At 51.0% G+C, this 17,641-nt stretch overlaps 1 protein-coding gene across 4 annotated transcripts in view; it reads right to left on the bottom strand.

Annotated features, from left to right (window-relative positions):
• Positions 1-4,371: 4,371 nt before the first annotated feature.
• The window catches only part of SSH1 (slingshot protein phosphatase 1), a 32,516-nt gene continuing 19,246 nt past the window's right edge, over positions 4,372-17,641 (bottom strand). For all 4 annotated transcript variants that reach the window (XM_066979079.1, XM_066979081.1, XM_066979080.1 and 1 more), the window contains 11 exons: positions 17,484-17,605; positions 15,274-15,342; positions 14,782-14,847; positions 13,295-13,489; positions 12,948-13,041; positions 11,399-11,527; positions 10,224-10,270; positions 8,814-8,960; positions 7,928-8,128; positions 6,345-6,966; positions 4,372-5,885 (listed from right to left, as the gene is read on the bottom strand). In XM_066979079.1, coding sequence (XP_066835180.1) covers positions 4,608-5,885; positions 6,345-6,966; positions 7,928-8,128; positions 8,814-8,960; positions 10,224-10,270; positions 11,399-11,527; positions 12,948-13,041; positions 13,295-13,489; positions 14,782-14,847; positions 15,274-15,342; positions 17,484-17,605 — 2,970 coding nt within the window. In that variant the 3' untranslated portion in view covers positions 4,372-4,607. The remainder of the gene's footprint in view (positions 5,886-6,344; positions 6,967-7,927; positions 8,129-8,813; positions 8,961-10,223; positions 10,271-11,398; positions 11,528-12,947; positions 13,042-13,294; positions 13,490-14,781; positions 14,848-15,273; positions 15,343-17,483; positions 17,606-17,641) is intronic.

Below are 17,641 nucleotides of genomic sequence, written 5' to 3'. Positions count from 1 at the left end.
GCTCGGCTGCCCTTGGCAGGTGGGCGGCAGACGCTGCCCACCCGAAGCCAAAGCAGAAAACCCCCTAAAAAGCAAATATTTCTGGTGGTGGTGGGTTAACAACTCGTCGAGGCAATTAGCAAAAGGGTGCCAAGAGCGGAGAGCATCCCCAGCCTGCGCCTTGCTCCTCTGCCAAGGTAAACACTGACATGTTCCTCCCCGAAGCGGCTCCGAGAGCGAGAACAATCCCGGGCAGTAACAAGACTCCTCGCAGGGCTGCGAGGCCGATGCTCGCTGTTTGCCTTTAAAGGCAAAATTTGGTGGATGCCCAGGAAGGGCTGGGCTCGCGCCGGGGTGGATCGGGGGGCGGCAGCAGGCTCGGCTCGGGGCAGAAGATTCGGCTCCCCGGCTTCCAGGCTGGGTTTTGCTTTTCGGAGGCGAGCGTCGGGCAGGTCGGTGGGGATCGCAGAGCCCCCGGCGCTGCCGGAGCACCGAGTCCCCTCTCCAAATAAGTCCTTTCCCCGCGCCGCGCGGGGCCGGCTCGGCACGGAGCAGGCGTTGCTGTCGTGTGACTGCTCTGCTGCCGGCGCTGGCTCCCTGCGGGTCCTCAGAGCCAGCCTGGGGCTCTGAAACGAGGCTGGACAGAGAAACACTGATTTCTGTTCTGCTTCTGTCTCCGGGATTTAAGCATATTTCTATTTTGTTCCCTTTTCCCCTGAAAAAAAAAACCTGCAGGTGAGCCCATGCCACAACCCGGGTGCGTTTCCGTGCTGCTCGCCGTCCCAGAAGGGCAGCTAAAACACGTCCAGACCAAGAGGGACAAAGGCTTCTCCCAGCCGGGCCTTCAGGGTGGAAGAAGAGAGCCAGGACCCAAAGGAAGCAGAGAGCAGCCGGGAGCACAGCTGGGAAGAGATTTCACAGGGCAGGGGAGATGGGAGCCGGGGGGCGGCCGCTGCTCGGACATTTCGCGCTGGTCGCATCCTTCTCTTTCCACCCCGCCCTTCCCCATGGCCGGGCTGATCCTTCCCCACCCCCCAAAACCACTGCAAACCACATTTGCAAAAGGGGGAAAAAAAAAGTTTATTTTTCTCACGAGAAGCACATAAAATATACAGTACATTTTTACAAACCAAAGTAAAAAAAAAAGTGCATTATGCATCCCCTACCGCGAACATACAGTACAAAAGATACTGCGTATTTAAATATAAAACCAGAATTAAGAAATACGATGAAATAAGAGGAACACTGTTATCACAGAGTACAGCAATGCACTGGGACAGCTCCACGTTACTCCCCCACCCCTCTCCTGCCTGCGGCCGCTGCCGGGCCGACCCCGTGGGACGGGCAGGACGCCTACGGGCATCACACGGACCGACAACGCCCAGACTGGAAATAAGGTGCCGGTTTTGTGCATTTGGGGTTTTCTGTCGGGATGGGGCCGGGTTGGGACCATGCCCGGCAGTTGGCTGAGCACCCCCAGGCCCCCCCCATTTCTGCGCTTCGATAAACAATGCATAGATAAACGGGGGCACCGCGCACGGCGCTGCCTTGCCGTGGCTCTGAGCCGGGCAGAGGGGAAGCATCGAGCAGCGCCGAGCCCCGCGGGCCGGGAGGTCGACGTGCGGAAGTGGTAACGGTCTCACTGCCACCGGATACACCAAAAGCACCAAAGAAAAATGAACAGCAAACAGCAGAGTTTAACAGCTCAGCATAAATACACAGTATTTGTAAACTATTCTTAAGGCACTCAATTGTAAAAGAACAATTACGATACGTGGAAGAGGGGAAAAAAAAAAAAGACATCTACCTTCTCATGCAACAAATCTAACGAAGTCTGCGAGCGTCAGGTTTGGCTACAAACCCCCCCCGAAATGGCACACGAGTGCTTCTAGCGCACGTTGGCCGCGAGCACGGCTCGTCCTGAGCTACGCCGCTGCCCGACGGCGTCGTGCCGCACAAGGGCTGCGCGGGGGCATCGGTGGCAGCGCCGGGCTCCAGCAGCAGCAGCGGTCTGCGCTGCACCGCGCCGCGGTTTGTGCACAGCGGGGCTTGGCAGGCACTCGGGAAAACAGGAAGGAAACGAACGTGTTCGCTTGCATCAGCTAAGGGCGTCTTCCCGAGCTTCTTCAAAGCCGAGCCCCTGCTTCTTCCCTGGCCGGGCAGCAATGGGGAGCGCAGGAAGGTGTCCGCAGGGCTGGGAAAGGAGCTGGCAAAACGCGCGGTGTCGAACACGAGCGACCACGCGAGCAGCCTCTGCAAGCCTCAAGGCTGCCGGGTGCGCCGGGACCGGAGCCGAGCACAGCACCAAAACGGGCCCTGGGCGGCTGCACGGAGCCTGCAGGCATCAGGCACAGCCCCGGCCCCCCCCCGCTGCCCGTCCCCTGCCACCCAGCAGGCATCAGAGGCCGGTACAGACGCGGACAGCACCAACGATACGACTGCCAGCCCCCAGGGCCAGGCCACCTCGGGCAGACGCTGAGCACGGGGGAAGGTCGGGCTCCAAAAATGAGCCCCCGTTTTCCCACCCTAAACAAGGCAAGGGCACGCGCATCTCCTCCAGGGTTCCCTCCCGCCGAGCTTCCGCTTCCAAGCACCTTTCACGGGACAATAGGAAACGTGCCTTTAAAAAGGTCCACGAAATTTAAGACTCTTAACGAGGGACGCTTATTTACTGGTTCCCAGTCCCCGTAATTCCTTACGCTGTTAATATAAAAGGGTAGGGTCTTCTACTCGAGGAAAAAGAAGCAAGTTCTGGGTTTTAGGGCAGTAAGACACAGCTCCCTTTCTCAAGGCATCGTTTTCGATTAACACAGGCTTGGAATGACGGCTTGCGGTCCTGCTTCCTCTCTCACCTCAACGAGGGGATTTTTAAGAACGGCTTCGACGGCGCTTGCACAGGTTTGGAGCTCACGCTCCCAGCCTGCGCGTTCACGAGCGGACACATCGGTCTGCCAGCCCTGACCTCCGAGGTCTGTTTTGACCCCCAGGCCTGCTTCAAGCTACGGCCCTGAAGGAGCGGGCAGCTGTCACGGTTCTGGGGGGGGACGTGGGGAGCCCCGGCACCGGGAGCACGTCCCCTGTGTGCTTCCCAAGCTCTTCGCTCACCCGCACCCTCGCTGCTCCGGTCTCTCCGCAGTGAGCCCGTTTTTCTGCTTGATGTTCAAGGCCTGAAGCCCGAGGCTCGTGCCCAGGTCTGCAGGGCCCTCCTGGGGGACGCAGCCTTTGAGTCGGCCTCGCAGGTCGCGCAGGCAGCGGGTCCGGGGTGATGGAGGAGGCAGCACGGTCTCTGAGCCAGGACTTGCCCTCCAGTGGCCAAATCCGGGCAGCTGCAGCACCGCGGGGAGGAGCCCGATGCTCTTTAACCACCCTGCGCGGCTCTGGCTGCTCGGGGAGGTGGAACCAGCACCCTGGGCCCCCAAACCCTGTGCGTCCCACGGGCCGTGCGCCCCCAGGGAAGAGCGGGATTCACCCCCTGGCAGCACCGTGGGAGTTTCCCCACTGCCACAGCCTGCTGGGAAAGCGAGGGCAGAGGAACTGATCCTCATCCGAAGACAACAGCGCTCATCGCAGAAGACGCACGCTCACCTATTGCCTGCTGGGGTTTCAGCGCACCGGGAGAGCCACCGCTCCTCCCCAGGCATCGCGTGCCACCGACAGCCTGACCAAGGGTCCCCACCGCCGACACAGCACCACACAAAGCTTCACCAGGGTCCACAGCCACTTACTGGCCAGGCTCGTCATTATTACCGGGACATTACAAACCACGACGACAGCAAGAACACCCAAAGAACGAGACACCTCTCCGCGCGGGCACGAGCCTCCGACAGCAGCACAGTCCGGACGCCATTCCGTCACCGACATGAGACAACGACAATTCACCTGGTCACGCAGCAAGGGACTAACGCCAGCAGGTCACACCGTCGATACGAACACAGCTTTACACTCCTTCACGTGACGAGAGCGCTCAGCGCAGTAAAGCCCGTCTCCGCTCCTCCGGGACTTTACAGCTAACAGTAAGGGAATACCTTCGGTCAGCGGTAAGCACTGTGGGAAAAGCCTCTCAAAAAAAAAAAAACAAACAACAAAACAAAACTAAACCCAGACTAAAAGTCAGCAAGAACAGAGGTAGTGTTCGTGTCACCATTTTAAGGATTTTTCCACAAGCGCTTGCTTTAGCTAGAGACTTGTGTTTGTTCTGTAAAAAAAAAAAGTCATAACTAATTATTTTGCTGAGACTTCGAAACGGAGCATTTCAGCATTTTATATATATAGATAGACGAAGAGATGTAAGGATCTATCTATATATAGACACACGCACAACACCACATTATTATACTTGGCAAACAGTACTAGAAATAGCATCCTGCAGGACAACAGGCAATTCACACACAGTCCTCTTCTAAGCCATGCAATACATTTTATTTTCCCTTGTGCCATTCATCATGACCCATCATGTTTCTTTTTCTCCCCACGGAAGAGTACACGGAGGGGAAGAAGAGGCGGCATCGGATGAACTACTGCAAGTCGGATGGTAAAACTGCATCGGTGCAATGAATAAACGCCTTAAAAAAAAAAAAACAACAGAAACCAGAAATCCAGCCTCCCTCTTACTCCCCCCACAGAAGGCATCAACTTTTGCCCATCCAAAGCGTATTCTTCAAGTTTCCGACAGCCGGCTTCGCCGCCAGCTTGGAGCTGGCATCCGCACTCCTCGGAGTGGGCTGTGGCTCACAGAGCACGGAAGACTCGCTGGAAACGGCCTCTTTCGAGTCCGTTACGGTTGACACGTCCATGTCGCTGGACAAGTCCTCGGAGGACAAGTTAAGACACCCCAGCTTGGCGAGGGAATTGGACCTTTTCAGAGGAGACGAAACAGTCAAACCAGCCAGCCGCAGCCGGGTCTCGATCTCCTGAGTTCGCTGCTTCACCAGGCCGGGCTTGCCCCGCACGCTGTGGATGCTGTCGCTGCTGGAGCTGCGCGTCAGGTTGGAGCTCCGGGAGGACGAGGGGGTGTAGCAGATGGTCTTCAGGAAGTCCTTGGTGAAGCTGCTCGTGTGCTCCAACCTGCACACGACCGGCGTGGAGGTTTTCTGAGAGATCCCCTCCAGCAAGCGCCTGACCTCTAACTTCACTTCGTTTTCGGCATCTTCGGGTATCAACGGGGCTGGTCTCAGAAGAGGGACGAGGCCGTGATGTGAAATCAGGTCTTCGCTTTCCTCCGCGATGCTGGGCTCAGCCCTGCTCAGGGAGCCCTCTCTGAGCAGGGACGAGGCATCCGAGGGCAGGCTTTTCAACCGCTCTAGTTCTTTGGTATGTTTTCTGACCAAGCCCGCTTTCTGCAGCTGAATGAGAGACTCCTGATGCTGCATTAAGTAACTGTTTGCGGTCGGCTTTTCCAAGTCTTTACTGAACAGCATGTACTTCAGATCCTTGGTGGGTTTGCTGTCTTTCCTGGCTAGAGACTCTTCTTTCACCACTTCTGCACTAAGGAGGCTCTTGTCACAGTGCGAGTTTCTCCTGGGCTGCAGGGTTTTGACCGGGGTTTTTGGTGCATCCTTTCCTTTCTCTGAAACGTCGCACTGCTGATCAGCCACCGATCTACAAGTACCAGCTTCCAAAGTGCCAGTTCCCGCTGACAGAGGAAGCGGAGCCTCGTTATTTTTAGTTCTGATTACCTCCTCTGCGCGCGCCTTGCTGGGCAGGTGGTCCGCCAAGCCGGAGGGGATGTGGGAGAGGAGGGCCGGCTGCGTGCAGATGGCGGAGCTGTGACGCGCAGAGCCGGGGTTCAGCTTCTCGCACTGCTCCCCAAAGGAGTCGGGAGACAAGCTGGCCGAGGGGTACATGCAGTCAGCACAAGACTGATAGGGAGGTTTGACTTTACTGAGGATCCCAAATACGGCATCGTGCTGCAAGAAAGAAAACAGGTACAGGTAAATGTGCGCAGAAAGCACACGGGCAGAGCGAGAGGCACAGATCGTAACACGCATTTACAGCTAGGCAGCTTTGGAAGGAAGCCCATTTCACTTCTCTTCAGGCCCTGCAGCAGGAACAAAAGCCACGTACTTTCCCAGCAGACAACATTTTCAGTGGAAGAATACCTACCGTTTCGAGCGATGGTCATGCAAGCAAGTTGCCCAAAGCAGCTTACAGTGCACTCACACCTGTGTGCTCTCTCTCTGGCATCTAAATCCATAGCTTGGGCAAGCAAAGCCATGTTCAGAAGCACTTCGAAAAGGAAGCAGCTCATCATGGAATGAAAGGCTTTATCCAAGTCAAATGAAACTGTGCTATGAAGATGAGAAGAGCAATTTCACTTGCAGTAGAGTCAGCCATGCTAATCACCTACGTTTCAACTCCATACGCACCTCAAAATCCTCTGGGCAACTCCTTTTGCTGTTGTTGTTATTCAAGTTCTCTCTATTAAGCCTGCTCTCCTCCTTGTGCATGGACAAACGACGCTTCCACTTCTCCATTGGGTTTTCCTCCCTGATACCATCCTCCCCTGGCTCCCCGGGGCCCAGCACCAGCCTTGCCTTCCGGGGGCTGAAGTCCAGTTTCTTCTTCACCTCCTGGAAACCGCTCAGCTCTGACAGCACCTCCGCTGTCTCCAGGCCCTTCGCCACCTCCGGCCTCCCCTCCGAAGGCACGGACGGAGGCTGCCTCACCAGCGAGGTGGCGCGCTCCGCAAGCGCGTCCCGCTCCAGCTCTTCCACGTGGAAGAAGCTCTCCCTCTCACCGGGCACCTTGTTCTCCAGCAGCGTGTCCGAGAGGCGGCGGAAGCAGTAATTATACCCCACAGGCACTTCTGGGCCGGCTCGGTTGTCCAGGTACACCGACTGCGACGGGGTGTCCAGGTCAGCCAGGCGGTTTTCGAGGTCGACGTCTAAGCTCTCGAGTAAGAAGTCGCCCGAGCCCGTGCTGCCGTCTGTGTTCTGAGGGAGGTTGCTCTCTGCCTGCTGCTTCCACAGCTTGTTGTGGCGCTGCTTGCTGGGGGAAAGGACAGAGAGACGAGTGAGAACAGTCAAGCTGCTGCTGACAGCCACGGCAGAAGCTGAAGGCTGCTCGGCTGCAGGAGCATCCCTCCCTCTCTCCTTGTGGAGAAGATTCACGACCCTGAAAAGCCAGGCTGGTTGGCAAATGCAGCCCTGCACTCCCATCCAGGCAAAGCCATCTCTAGCATCAGGACTTCGCCCATCACGCCTGCCTACTCCACCACCTCTTTGGCTCAGACGACTCCTGGCAGGGCCCTGCACCACACACACGATGGGAACAGAGACGTCTGCCAGTGCAAAATGCCCCGCACCAACGCCTCTCCACACCTCACGGCACAGTTTCTGCTGAACCAGAGTGAAAATTTTCCTCCTCTTTCCCCACTAGAGCAGAGGCCAAGTCGAGCATGCAGAAACCCTTATTAGAGACTGCAGCACTTGCAGCGACAAAGCCTCATGATTGGCGTGGTCACCCAGAACCGCGAACGATGTGCCTCCAACACTGCCTGAGCTCAGTTCTGCCTCATAAAACAAGAACAATGTTTTGCTGAACAGCGTTGGCTGCTGAGAAACACAAACACGCTTCCCAAGCACAGAGAAACCCTCAATGAATTAAACCAGAGCAGATCTCCCTAGAAGACAGCTAATTTCCATCCGCGGAGGCCTGGCATAGAAAAGGTTTAGAAAAGCACAATTAGCCCAGGCTTCTGCATCTGCCCTTCAAAGGGGAACCCCTCTGGACGGCGGTCTGCCTTCAGACTGCTCCACCACGCACGCTCTGTCACCGTCTTTGTATTGCAACACACGTCTTGTGCTCAGTGGCAGAGGAACCTACTGCCCGAACAGAAATCCACGGAACTCCACTAATATTCCGTGATATACTGAAACACCAGAGGCGTTGCCTACAACCAGGTCCTTTTGTTTCCTGCAAGCCACCTCTCCATCCGTTGTCACCTTACCTTGCATCTAAAATGCCTTCGTATTCCAAAAGCTGTCTCATGAAGCCTGCATTTGGTCTTGCAATGCTGCGTTTCTGCTTCACGTAATTGTAAGCCTTTTCCAGCGACCAGCCAAATTCCTTCATTGCATAAGCTATAACAGTAGATGCCGACCGGCTCACGCCCATTTTGCAGTGCACCAGGCACTTGGAGTGATTCTTCCTGCAGGACAAAAAGGACAGCGTCTCATCTTTGTGGTTATTTTGTCTGTTGTTAGCATGTAAATGGTAGAGGGGCAGTACTTCATCCTCCTGACCACCCTAACGCCTTAGCTAAGCAGGTGAGAAATGTTTTGGACTAAGGTGGCCACGAGAAGAACCCTGCTCCAGAAAAATAAAGAGGTAGAGAAGGGCAGCCTCAGCCGTGCCACCATTTCAGAGACCACCACGAAGCCCCCTGCCTGCCTGCCCAAGTCTTTGGGCACAGGAATAAGCAGGAACAACCTGAGTATAAAGGCCCAGCAGTGTTTCATGGACTTTGTCACCATGTCTTGGGCTAGTCCAACACGGACACGTGTTGGAGTATTTCCAGAACACCTCAAGCAGAGGAAGCGTCCTCGTTTCCTTTTGGAAGCGAGACAAAATAATAGTAATAAATAAAAACCGTAGGCTAGGAGCGGGTTAATGCCTGCGCCGGAAGAGACAAAGAACACGGAAGCTCCAGGGACACAGAAAACCCCTGGGAAAAGATGTGACACAAAACCCAGTTGCCACCTTCAGCTGTGGTGTGGCTTGAGGAGGGTCCAGCACGCGGGGCACGGTGTCTCTCTCGTCACCCAGGCCTGGAGCAGTTTCTGCTGGGGCTCGGCTGCGCCCTCGCACTAAGCCACGTCTCCCAGCCCACTTACTTGGCCTTGTTGATGAAGTGATACGCCTCGTTCCAGTGAGCCAGGAGGTCTGTGGTCTCCTCGTCGTACACCCGGATGTTGTGATAGGCGAACAAACCAGGAAAAAAGTTATCTATTTCCCTGGTCACATTCAAAATGTAGTCAATGCTGTGGAGAACGAAAGATAGAGATGAACCACCATGGTCACGGAAGGGGAACCAATACACACGAAGTCCATGAAATCTGACAAAACGTGAGCTGTAAGATTTTATCTGCAGCCTTAACCCTGATCTCCCGGGACAGGTTATGACAAATCACACACAAGACATGCAGGGCCTGTCCGGTCACTCACCTCTCACTACCAGCATATCCCATTCAACAAAGCAGGACCGGGAGCACGAGAGAGAGAAGTTTATTTTAGCCTATCTGCCAAGGCTTTGTAACCTACTCAAACTCCCCGCTGTCTGCTGCACACTTTCTATTTCAGCACCCCAGAAGTGCAACAGCACTTGGGCAAAAGCTGGGAAGAGAACCCAGGAATCACAATGTTCAACTGCAGGCTTTAACTATGAAACCAACCTTTCCTCTTCTTTCTGATCAAAAATACGAAATAACAGTCGCATGGTATCCCCTGATTCCTGCCAAATATTACAGCAAGGTTTACGATGTACCCTGGGAGAATGAGCGCCCATATCGATTTATTACTTTACACCATTCAGGCAAATCAAGGGCACAGGATGTTTCTTTCAGAATTCGTCCAGCTTCGACTTTTAGACACTGCACGTCAGAATACCCTCACCACAGAGCAGAAGTATTAACATGCCGGTCGATTTCCTTGCTTAAAGATGTTCAGACATCTGTTCCCAAGGACTCCGAACTAAAACATTTTTAGTCATGCTCTTGAGCAATAGTTTTCAGTTTCCCATGTCAGGGTTGGTGCACGCCTTGGGCAAGCAGCAGATATTTATACGCTGCAAAACTCTCACTCGTCCAAAAAGCGTGAAAGTAAGTCGTGCCAAGAAGCGGTGCGGTGATGAGAGCGTGGTGAAAGACAGCCCTGCAGCTGCCTGCCTGGGCAGGTGAGACGGAGCTCGCTCATCCCCAGGAAGTTCTGCTCCATTTCGATAGAGTTTTTCCTAAGCGCAGCGCTGTAATTGCTCTTCCACAGCCTGCAGGAACTCACATCTGACACAACAGTACGTGCGTCCGTTGCACACTTGGCTGCTACACGCTGGGGAGTGCGTGTGTGTGTGTGTGCCAGACATCCTGACACACTTCAAAAATGAGAAGTTTTGTTATTTCCACTCCCCCTGTGATGGGAATGAGTTAGGAAAGACTTCCTAATCAAGGTCCCGATGATAAGTTACCCACATTGCTAGGAACGGACCCAAAGGACTGGAGGATTCAGAGCCCGAAAGGAGCGGTACTCACCCCGAGCCCTGCAGCTCCTCCAGGTTAGAGGCGTTCCACTCTGACCCCTGCAACAGCCACGGGTAAGTCACATTACAAAGGAGCCCGAGACCCTCCCCGTTTTCTAAGATTTTGCAGTGCCCCAGCCTCAGCAATATTCATTCCTTAGCCGTCAACTGAAATGCTGCTAGCAGCCTCTGGGCACAGTTAGCACACCAGTTTCGGGACGTTGCGGGGAATGCAGGATGCTGCCTGGATTACTTTAGCAGCCCACCCAGGCTCATCCTCAAATGCAGCACGAGGACAGTTCCCAGTCCCTCTGAAATCAGAAGAATTAAGGACAACCAGGCCGAGGGGCCGTGCAGGAAAAAATCCTGTATGACATGAGAGTCAGAGACAGTTTCTCCCATGTCGTGGCCCGGACACACTGGATTTTTAACCACAGAGATAAATAGTGCAGAGAAAGACAAGTAACAAGTAATTACACGTGGCATGACTGTGATCACAGGTATACGAGAAGCGAGGCAAATCTTGAAAGTTCTGGGGGTGATCACCTTGGATCTCACCCTATCCACAAAATGGAAAGCTAGGAAAGGTTTAAAAAAGCAGGTTTTTGCCCCCAAACATCAACACTTCCTCTGACTCTCTCCAGGAAAAACAAACTAGAAGTGACCCAAACATAATGGGCACAAATGTGCTCATCTCAAGCAAGCCTTTGTTCCAGATGGCAGCGCCTGGTTTTGCTTGCAGTACCATCTAGTGGCAAGAGATTACACACAACGCACACCTTCTGCATAAAACTCGAAGAGCACATCACCCGCATCACCTTCAGCATTGTTCTTTTTGTAGTTTTGGCCATGCACACACACAACTTGATAGGCTCTGTTGAGAAAACCAATGTAGTGACCCTCCCCAGAGCCAAAAAGCGAACAATTGTCACACAGGGCAGCACTCACAGCTAGATCCCTTCGTTCAAATTATCTCCAGTGATAAAAATATAATATAATCATTGCTTTTACAAGCAACATGACTCCTCGAGTATTCCGCATGGAGGGCTGGATAGCAGGCTGTAATCTTTTGCTCACACTGCACTATTCAGCCTTGACGCCAAATCCAGATCCCCCTGAGCCCCCGACTTGTCAGCTCACTCCCACTGAGTCTCCAGCTCATCTGGAGCTCCTATTACAGCAACTTACCAGATACAAATGATCAAAAATCAGAGACGGTTTGTCCATCTGACCCAGGATAAGCAGCATTTCATTGTCTATAAATTCCTTGAATTCTTTCAAGTTGCAATTCATGTGTTTCTCTAGCTCGTTTCGTATCTGCAGAGCAGAAAACAAAGGATGCCACCTAGAATCTCGTCTGTTCAATAGAAACATTTATTGGCACTCCTCTACAAAATAATTTTTCTATACTTCATTAGAGACGGCAGCAGGGATTTGACCTTTTGGAGACGAGGAATCCCACTACGTGGCATCTCTCTCCAAGCATGTTAGGCCCACAAATTTAAGATCTGTACAGAAAGCTTCAGATAACATCCAGGTACAAAACAATTTTTGAGGTACCTGCTTCTTAAAAAAAAAAGAAACACAAAACTTGAAATAAAAAAACAAGACCCTGGAGAACAACTAGGAAACAAGAAGCCCATCAGGAGCAAGAAGTGAACAGTAGCAATACTGGTGAAGAGAAAGCTTTCTAATAGCCTTTCTTTTTCAAGATGTCCTGATGCACACACATACAGTCCTTTCACTACACCTCAGCTTCAAGAAGGCGTAATGCAAAGCAACACAGCTTTGTTGAACCCACCTTGGAAAACGGTAGAAAAAAAAAAATCATACCATCCTGACTGCACCAAGAGTTAACAATACATAAACAGACAGACGAGTTCTCAGCTTACGCCTACAGCTTGTAATGCTGCTGTTACACAAGAGTGCATCCAAACCCTTCAGTGCTAAGCTTTAGGAAGGAAAGCCCTGCAGTTTAACAGCCTTCCTTGCAAAACAAACAAAAATCAAACCCAAAAAGAACTATTACCGTTTGCTTTGAGAATGCCTGCACTGCGGATGCAGGCATTTACATCACCCTGTGGGACAGATCCAAACTAGTTTTAGCCTTGACTTGTGATTCTTCATCCAGAGACTCACCAGCAAAGTTTTGCCTGTATGCCTCTCTGACATTGTTCAGGAACAAAGAAAATAAAACGTTAAGATGAAGCCAACAAAGATAAAGACGCTGTTTTTAGCGCACCATTTGCTCTGTGCTGTCTCTGAGCAAGTCCAGGATAGTCATCTAAAACAGCCGTGTATACTCACAGTGGTGAGGGCTGAACCCACCAACTGCATCTTTTGAGAGTGCTGCCTTGGCTTGTCTAATTCACAAGGACGTACTGAGGAGTAAGGGACTGCAAATTCATTCCTTGGACATGCCTGCATCAGCTACAAGCAGCTGTAGTGCAAGGATCACCTCGGATGCCACTCTGTTGGCAAAGATCAGACACCTTACACTTTGAGAGTCACATACTGGTTACCAAGGTCTTGAAAAATACACTCTGATACTGGTATTACCCTGTTTTACCTGCTAGAGAAACAGAGGTACAGCAAAGAGTAAAATCTGCAAGGGTCAATTGGAAATACACCCTCTAAAGCCAGCGGCACCCAGTCATCTGGTGTCTCTGTCAGTACAGCACTCTTTGGAAGAGGAGCCTAGCAGGAAGAATTAGGTAGCAGGAATTTTTATATTTACCTCCTTCGAAGTCACATTTTCCAGGTCTTTGCTCATCATGATGCTCCGGAGTTTGGCTTTAATGAGCCGTTCTGTTCGTTCCCTTTCAGTTGGCCTGGAAGGTAAGCAGAGAGGAGGTCTCCTTCCTGAGCTGTAAACATGCTCTCCAGGGACGGTGCAACTTGTACGGGACAGAGGGATGGTGGGAAGGACTTGCATTACAAGCAACTTGACCAGAATAATGGAAGAAAAACACTTGAAGGTATTTATGAATAGAAAGGAAATGAACTGCCAGGGGAACAAAAGGGAGAAGGTGAGATTTCTTTTGTGAGCCAAGCCAACTTTGTCTAGTAAAATTGAGAACTGACTTGTCAACAAACAGAGCTGGAGAGTCGGGGCGGGTGGACTCCAGGTCCTGCATTGCATTCCACTCGTTGATGCAGCTCTGGTCGGAGCTGATGCAGCTTTCGTAGTACGTGGCCCAGACCAAGGCCATCCCACCAGGGAAGTAGTTGTACCTTCTTGCAACTTCGCAGGCTTTATGGAGGATCTGTAAAGCAGACCTGCAAGTTCGGAGAACAAATGTGTGCAGACGTGAGCAACAAACAGAGAGAGCAGGATCTCAAGTGATTTTTCACTGAGGGAAAAGATTTTCACCACTGCTTGTTGCGGTTTGCTTTCTGAGAGCAGCAGCTTTATTGTATCAGAGTTCAGAGGAGGCACCTTGGAGGCCTTCTAAGAGCTGAGCTGAGGCAGAGGCTGACATTTTCTCCTGATTAACAGGCAAGCACAAGGCACAAGCCACTCTGGGATCTAATCATTAGCTAACTTGTAAAGCCAGACCCAAGAAAAATAAAGAATACAGACAATCTTCAAACCACCTTCAGCAAGGAGTCAAATGCCTATTTACCAGCATTCTTGGCCCCTGACACGCTCCAGGGACAGGGCCAAATCGGGTCATTTGTTTTTGTAAATTCTACCGTTACTTTTCCCTTCATTCCCTCCTCCTTTTTTCCTTTTTTTTTTTTTTTAAAAGGCTCTGCTCTGAAGATGTGCTTGTAGTGAAGCTATTAACCACATCTAAGGTTGCCAACAGGAGGGGCTGAGCTCAAAAATGACAGGAACAAGAGTTTCACCTGTTTCTGTACCAAATCATCCCTAGCACGTCACCCTTCTCTACATCTGCATCTTTTTCCTATCGCATGCCCCAAGGAGTAGGATCTCATGAGGCTCTGACAGGAGCCAGCACATTGCCCAGGCCAAGAGCCATGTTCTGTTTGGGGCAGGGTAGCAGCCTCTTCAAGAAGGCATTCGCTGGCACAGCCGCTGCTGATTCAGCCCTCTCCGCTTCAGTGTTTTGGAATCCCTGCACATGGGAGGGGTGACAGGAGCTGAAAGGTGAACGCGATCGCAGAGTGGCACGGAAAATTTCCACGCGGCAGGAGCCCCAGCAAGGAGGCAGAGAACTGGAAATGCCGTCAGATTGGCAATGGGTCGTGAGACTCCTTCAGACAGCTAGAAAAGTATGCGCAGGGAGGAAAGACTGGGTTTGCAGCCTGATGAATTCAAGTTGGGCTTTTGTGTTTATACATTTCATTAGTGCCATTTCCCATCACCCTTGTGTTAAAGAGCATGCAGCTGCTCCAAACAGAAGCAGGAGAAGATGCTGTTTTCACATCTACTCCCAGAGTCCCTTTATAGTATTGCTACCAGCTGACACAGGGAAGCAGCAACTCTGCTTCAGCTCACTGAATTCCAGTTACGGAGAATGCTAAAATGCAGTTTGTTTATTTGTTTTTAATTTATTCACAGAAATGAGAGTCTCTTTTTCAATAAGGCTAATTAGCATCCATACCACATGGCTTGCACCGACACTGGCTTGAAGATGTGCATTCTCCCTGCAGTGCTCACGCTGAAGCCACTGAAAGAGAGGGGAAAAAACAGTCACAAACTGCTCTTCTCTGCATCTCAAGCTGTGCTCTACAAACAGCTAATGCAAGACAGCTACAAGAGCACTCAATAAAAAAAAAAATCAAGGATGAGAATTTCTATCACTGATTTTCCAGCATCTTCCCCCCCAAAAATGGCAAGTGGACACCTTTCCCTGCTGTACGCTGCCAGGAATGGGAGCTCCACCCTTTGAGCAGGATTTCAGAAAACATTTTCTGGGTATTACAGGTTCCACTGAGCAGTCTGAGAGCAAAAAAAACCTCAGTGTCTGAATAAAAAACCTGCAGATATGAATTCCAAATTGGAACTTCATTTGCACAGTGATAGAGAATCTCTCCGAAAGCAGCCCCCAGAAGGGAAAGACATTCACATCTATCCTTTTAATGTGGTTTCTTACCCATCACCATCAAGATGGATTTTAGTATCACTCCACAGACGAAGAACCATTCCTATAGTGCAGCTTTTACTGGAAGAGAAACGTTAAGGATGTTAAATATAGGCCACAATGCGGTCATGCCAATATCCTCAATTATTAATACTCGTTAATTTTTAAAATCCTCAAGTCTTGCTCTAGTAATTCCTCGTAATATCGTAGGCCATCAAATGCACAACACACAAGGAGACCGGCAACTGAAGTCTAAAGGTCTACTCTGACGTTAGCATGCTGATTGCTCCGCTGAGCTGGAGAACCAGGAATGAGAATCCCCAGCTCTTCTCTTCCCCCACACTGCCTGCCAGAAAGCACTACAGGATTTCCCCCATCACCTTTCCTGCTCGTAAGCTCATCACCCCCTTAAGCTCGGTGCAAGGAAGCTCCCTAGCAGTACATAAAAGCAGATCCCAGCGATCTGGCTGCAGAGATTCAGGTTGCAGCAAGGCAGAAAGCGAGCCTTGTAGGTGGCAGAGCAGCCGCCTGCCCTCTCCAAAGAGGACCCCAGGGGCCTTTCAAAGGATTGTGCGTTCAGTTTGCACTTCATCGCTTTGGCTGGTAGAAAAGACAAAAAGGATTTTATGAGTATACCTAACCCAAAAGAACACTCTTATTTCAGAGATGCAATCTGGCAAGAAAGCTGTACTATAATGGGGGGGAAGTAACTTTCAACTGCTAAATAATTAAGCTGCTGAGATATTAAAGTTTTAAAGGAAATCAAGATGCACACAACAGACAGTTAGCAAAGAGTACAGGTTTGTTTTATTCTTTCCCTTTTTTTTTTTTAAGCCTTCAGCCACTTTCTGCAGCAGATCAAAGGCTTTGACAGGCCAGTTTGAACACACATGTGGACAATGTGCACTCTAGAGCTCTGCGAGGAAAAGTGTTTTCTATTAAACACATGTAAAAGGAATAAAACCCACAAAAGCGCCTGACTAGTCAAACTGTCAGCAGTCAGAACACTTACAGCTGAGCAGTGACATTTCATCCCCAACATGGAGCCACGGAGTCCCTCAATAAAAGTCGCTAATGCCAACAGACTTCTTTATGCATGAAACTTTTCCTTAATTTACAAAGCCTCCAGCTTTCAGGGGAAACTAACTGAAAAAGCAGCTAACTTTACGTTTTGTCATAACTTTTGCATCTTTCCTCTTGTCTCCCACCACTCACCACCAGGAGCAAACTACTGGCAGGTCACCTCGGACTTGGAGAGGACATGGCCAACACTCCCTGCTGCTGCACGCTAAGTGTGCCATAAGGGAACGCTACGTTAGAATTTCCTCCCTAACGCCAGCAGCAGTAATTAACAGCAGACACAGAAGCAGCATCAAAGCCAGTGACAATAATCTTCTCAGGAAGGCACTGCTAGGAGTTTACCGACAGGACTCACTGCAGCGCAGAAGCTCCCCCCTTCCACTTAAATCCTCTGAGGTTTCCCAGAAAGAAAACAAAAGAGTCCCACCTCAGCACAACATGGCAGCGTGCTAAAATCACCGGAGAACAGAAAAACAGTCTGGAAGCTCTGACTTCTAACTCCAGCTCTGCCAAAGCAGCCCCACCTCTCTGAGCCAAGAACTTTTCTGCCTTGGTTTACTCACCTATAACTGGAACGATGTGAGAGGGTCTGCAGTAACAAAATATTTTATTTGCCTTTCAAAATATTCTGAGCCCTTATCAGTTAGACAAAGGGAACAGCTCATTACTGACACATTTGTTTGTTGTTTTTGGAGGTGCTTTTGCAGGATTGCTGTCGAGGCTATTTGGCAACTAACCTTCCCGAAACAGTTCCATTGCATCATGCCATCACCAGACGTGAAGTCCGATGGATCAAATAAGTTCCAGTTTTGCAAACGTGTCTGCAGAAGTGTTTTGTAGTGAGGAGACAGCAAACTACCACAGATGAGGTAAATACCACAGCCCTACAGATGGATTACAATTAAATGCTTTGCCCGCAACTGCGGAGAGAGCCCAGAGGTTCTAAGGAGACTGAAAGCTTTCTGGAACAATGAGTACCCTCTCGCCCTCACGACGGTCAGAAAAAATAACAATTGTCTCTCTTTTCTTCATAGAGTATGCAGATACATGAAAATTAACTGCTCAGGACAGTTTGTTGTTGACAAGCTTTCCCTAGAACCCAGCCTACCCGATTTCCAAGCCAAGCCTTGCCTTAGACGTACCTCTCCTTGCTGGAGAAATCCACGCCCAGCAAAATATTCTCTTCTGTGTCCTGCCGCCCGTTGCTGTACACAACCACCATGTACCGGACTCTGTCTGTCCACACACTTTCCAAACGGACAGCCTAGGAAAAAAAACAAAAAAACAGTCAAGCTCTGCA

The sequence above is a fragment of the Anser cygnoides genome, chromosome 17 (assembly GCF_040182565.1).
Source record: "Anser cygnoides isolate HZ-2024a breed goose chromosome 17, Taihu_goose_T2T_genome, whole genome shotgun sequence".
Taxonomy (NCBI): Eukaryota; Metazoa; Chordata; class Aves; order Anseriformes; family Anatidae; genus Anser; species Anser cygnoides.
Note: the sequence above shows the minus strand (reverse complement) of the source record. Positions and strands in the feature narration are given on the sequence as shown.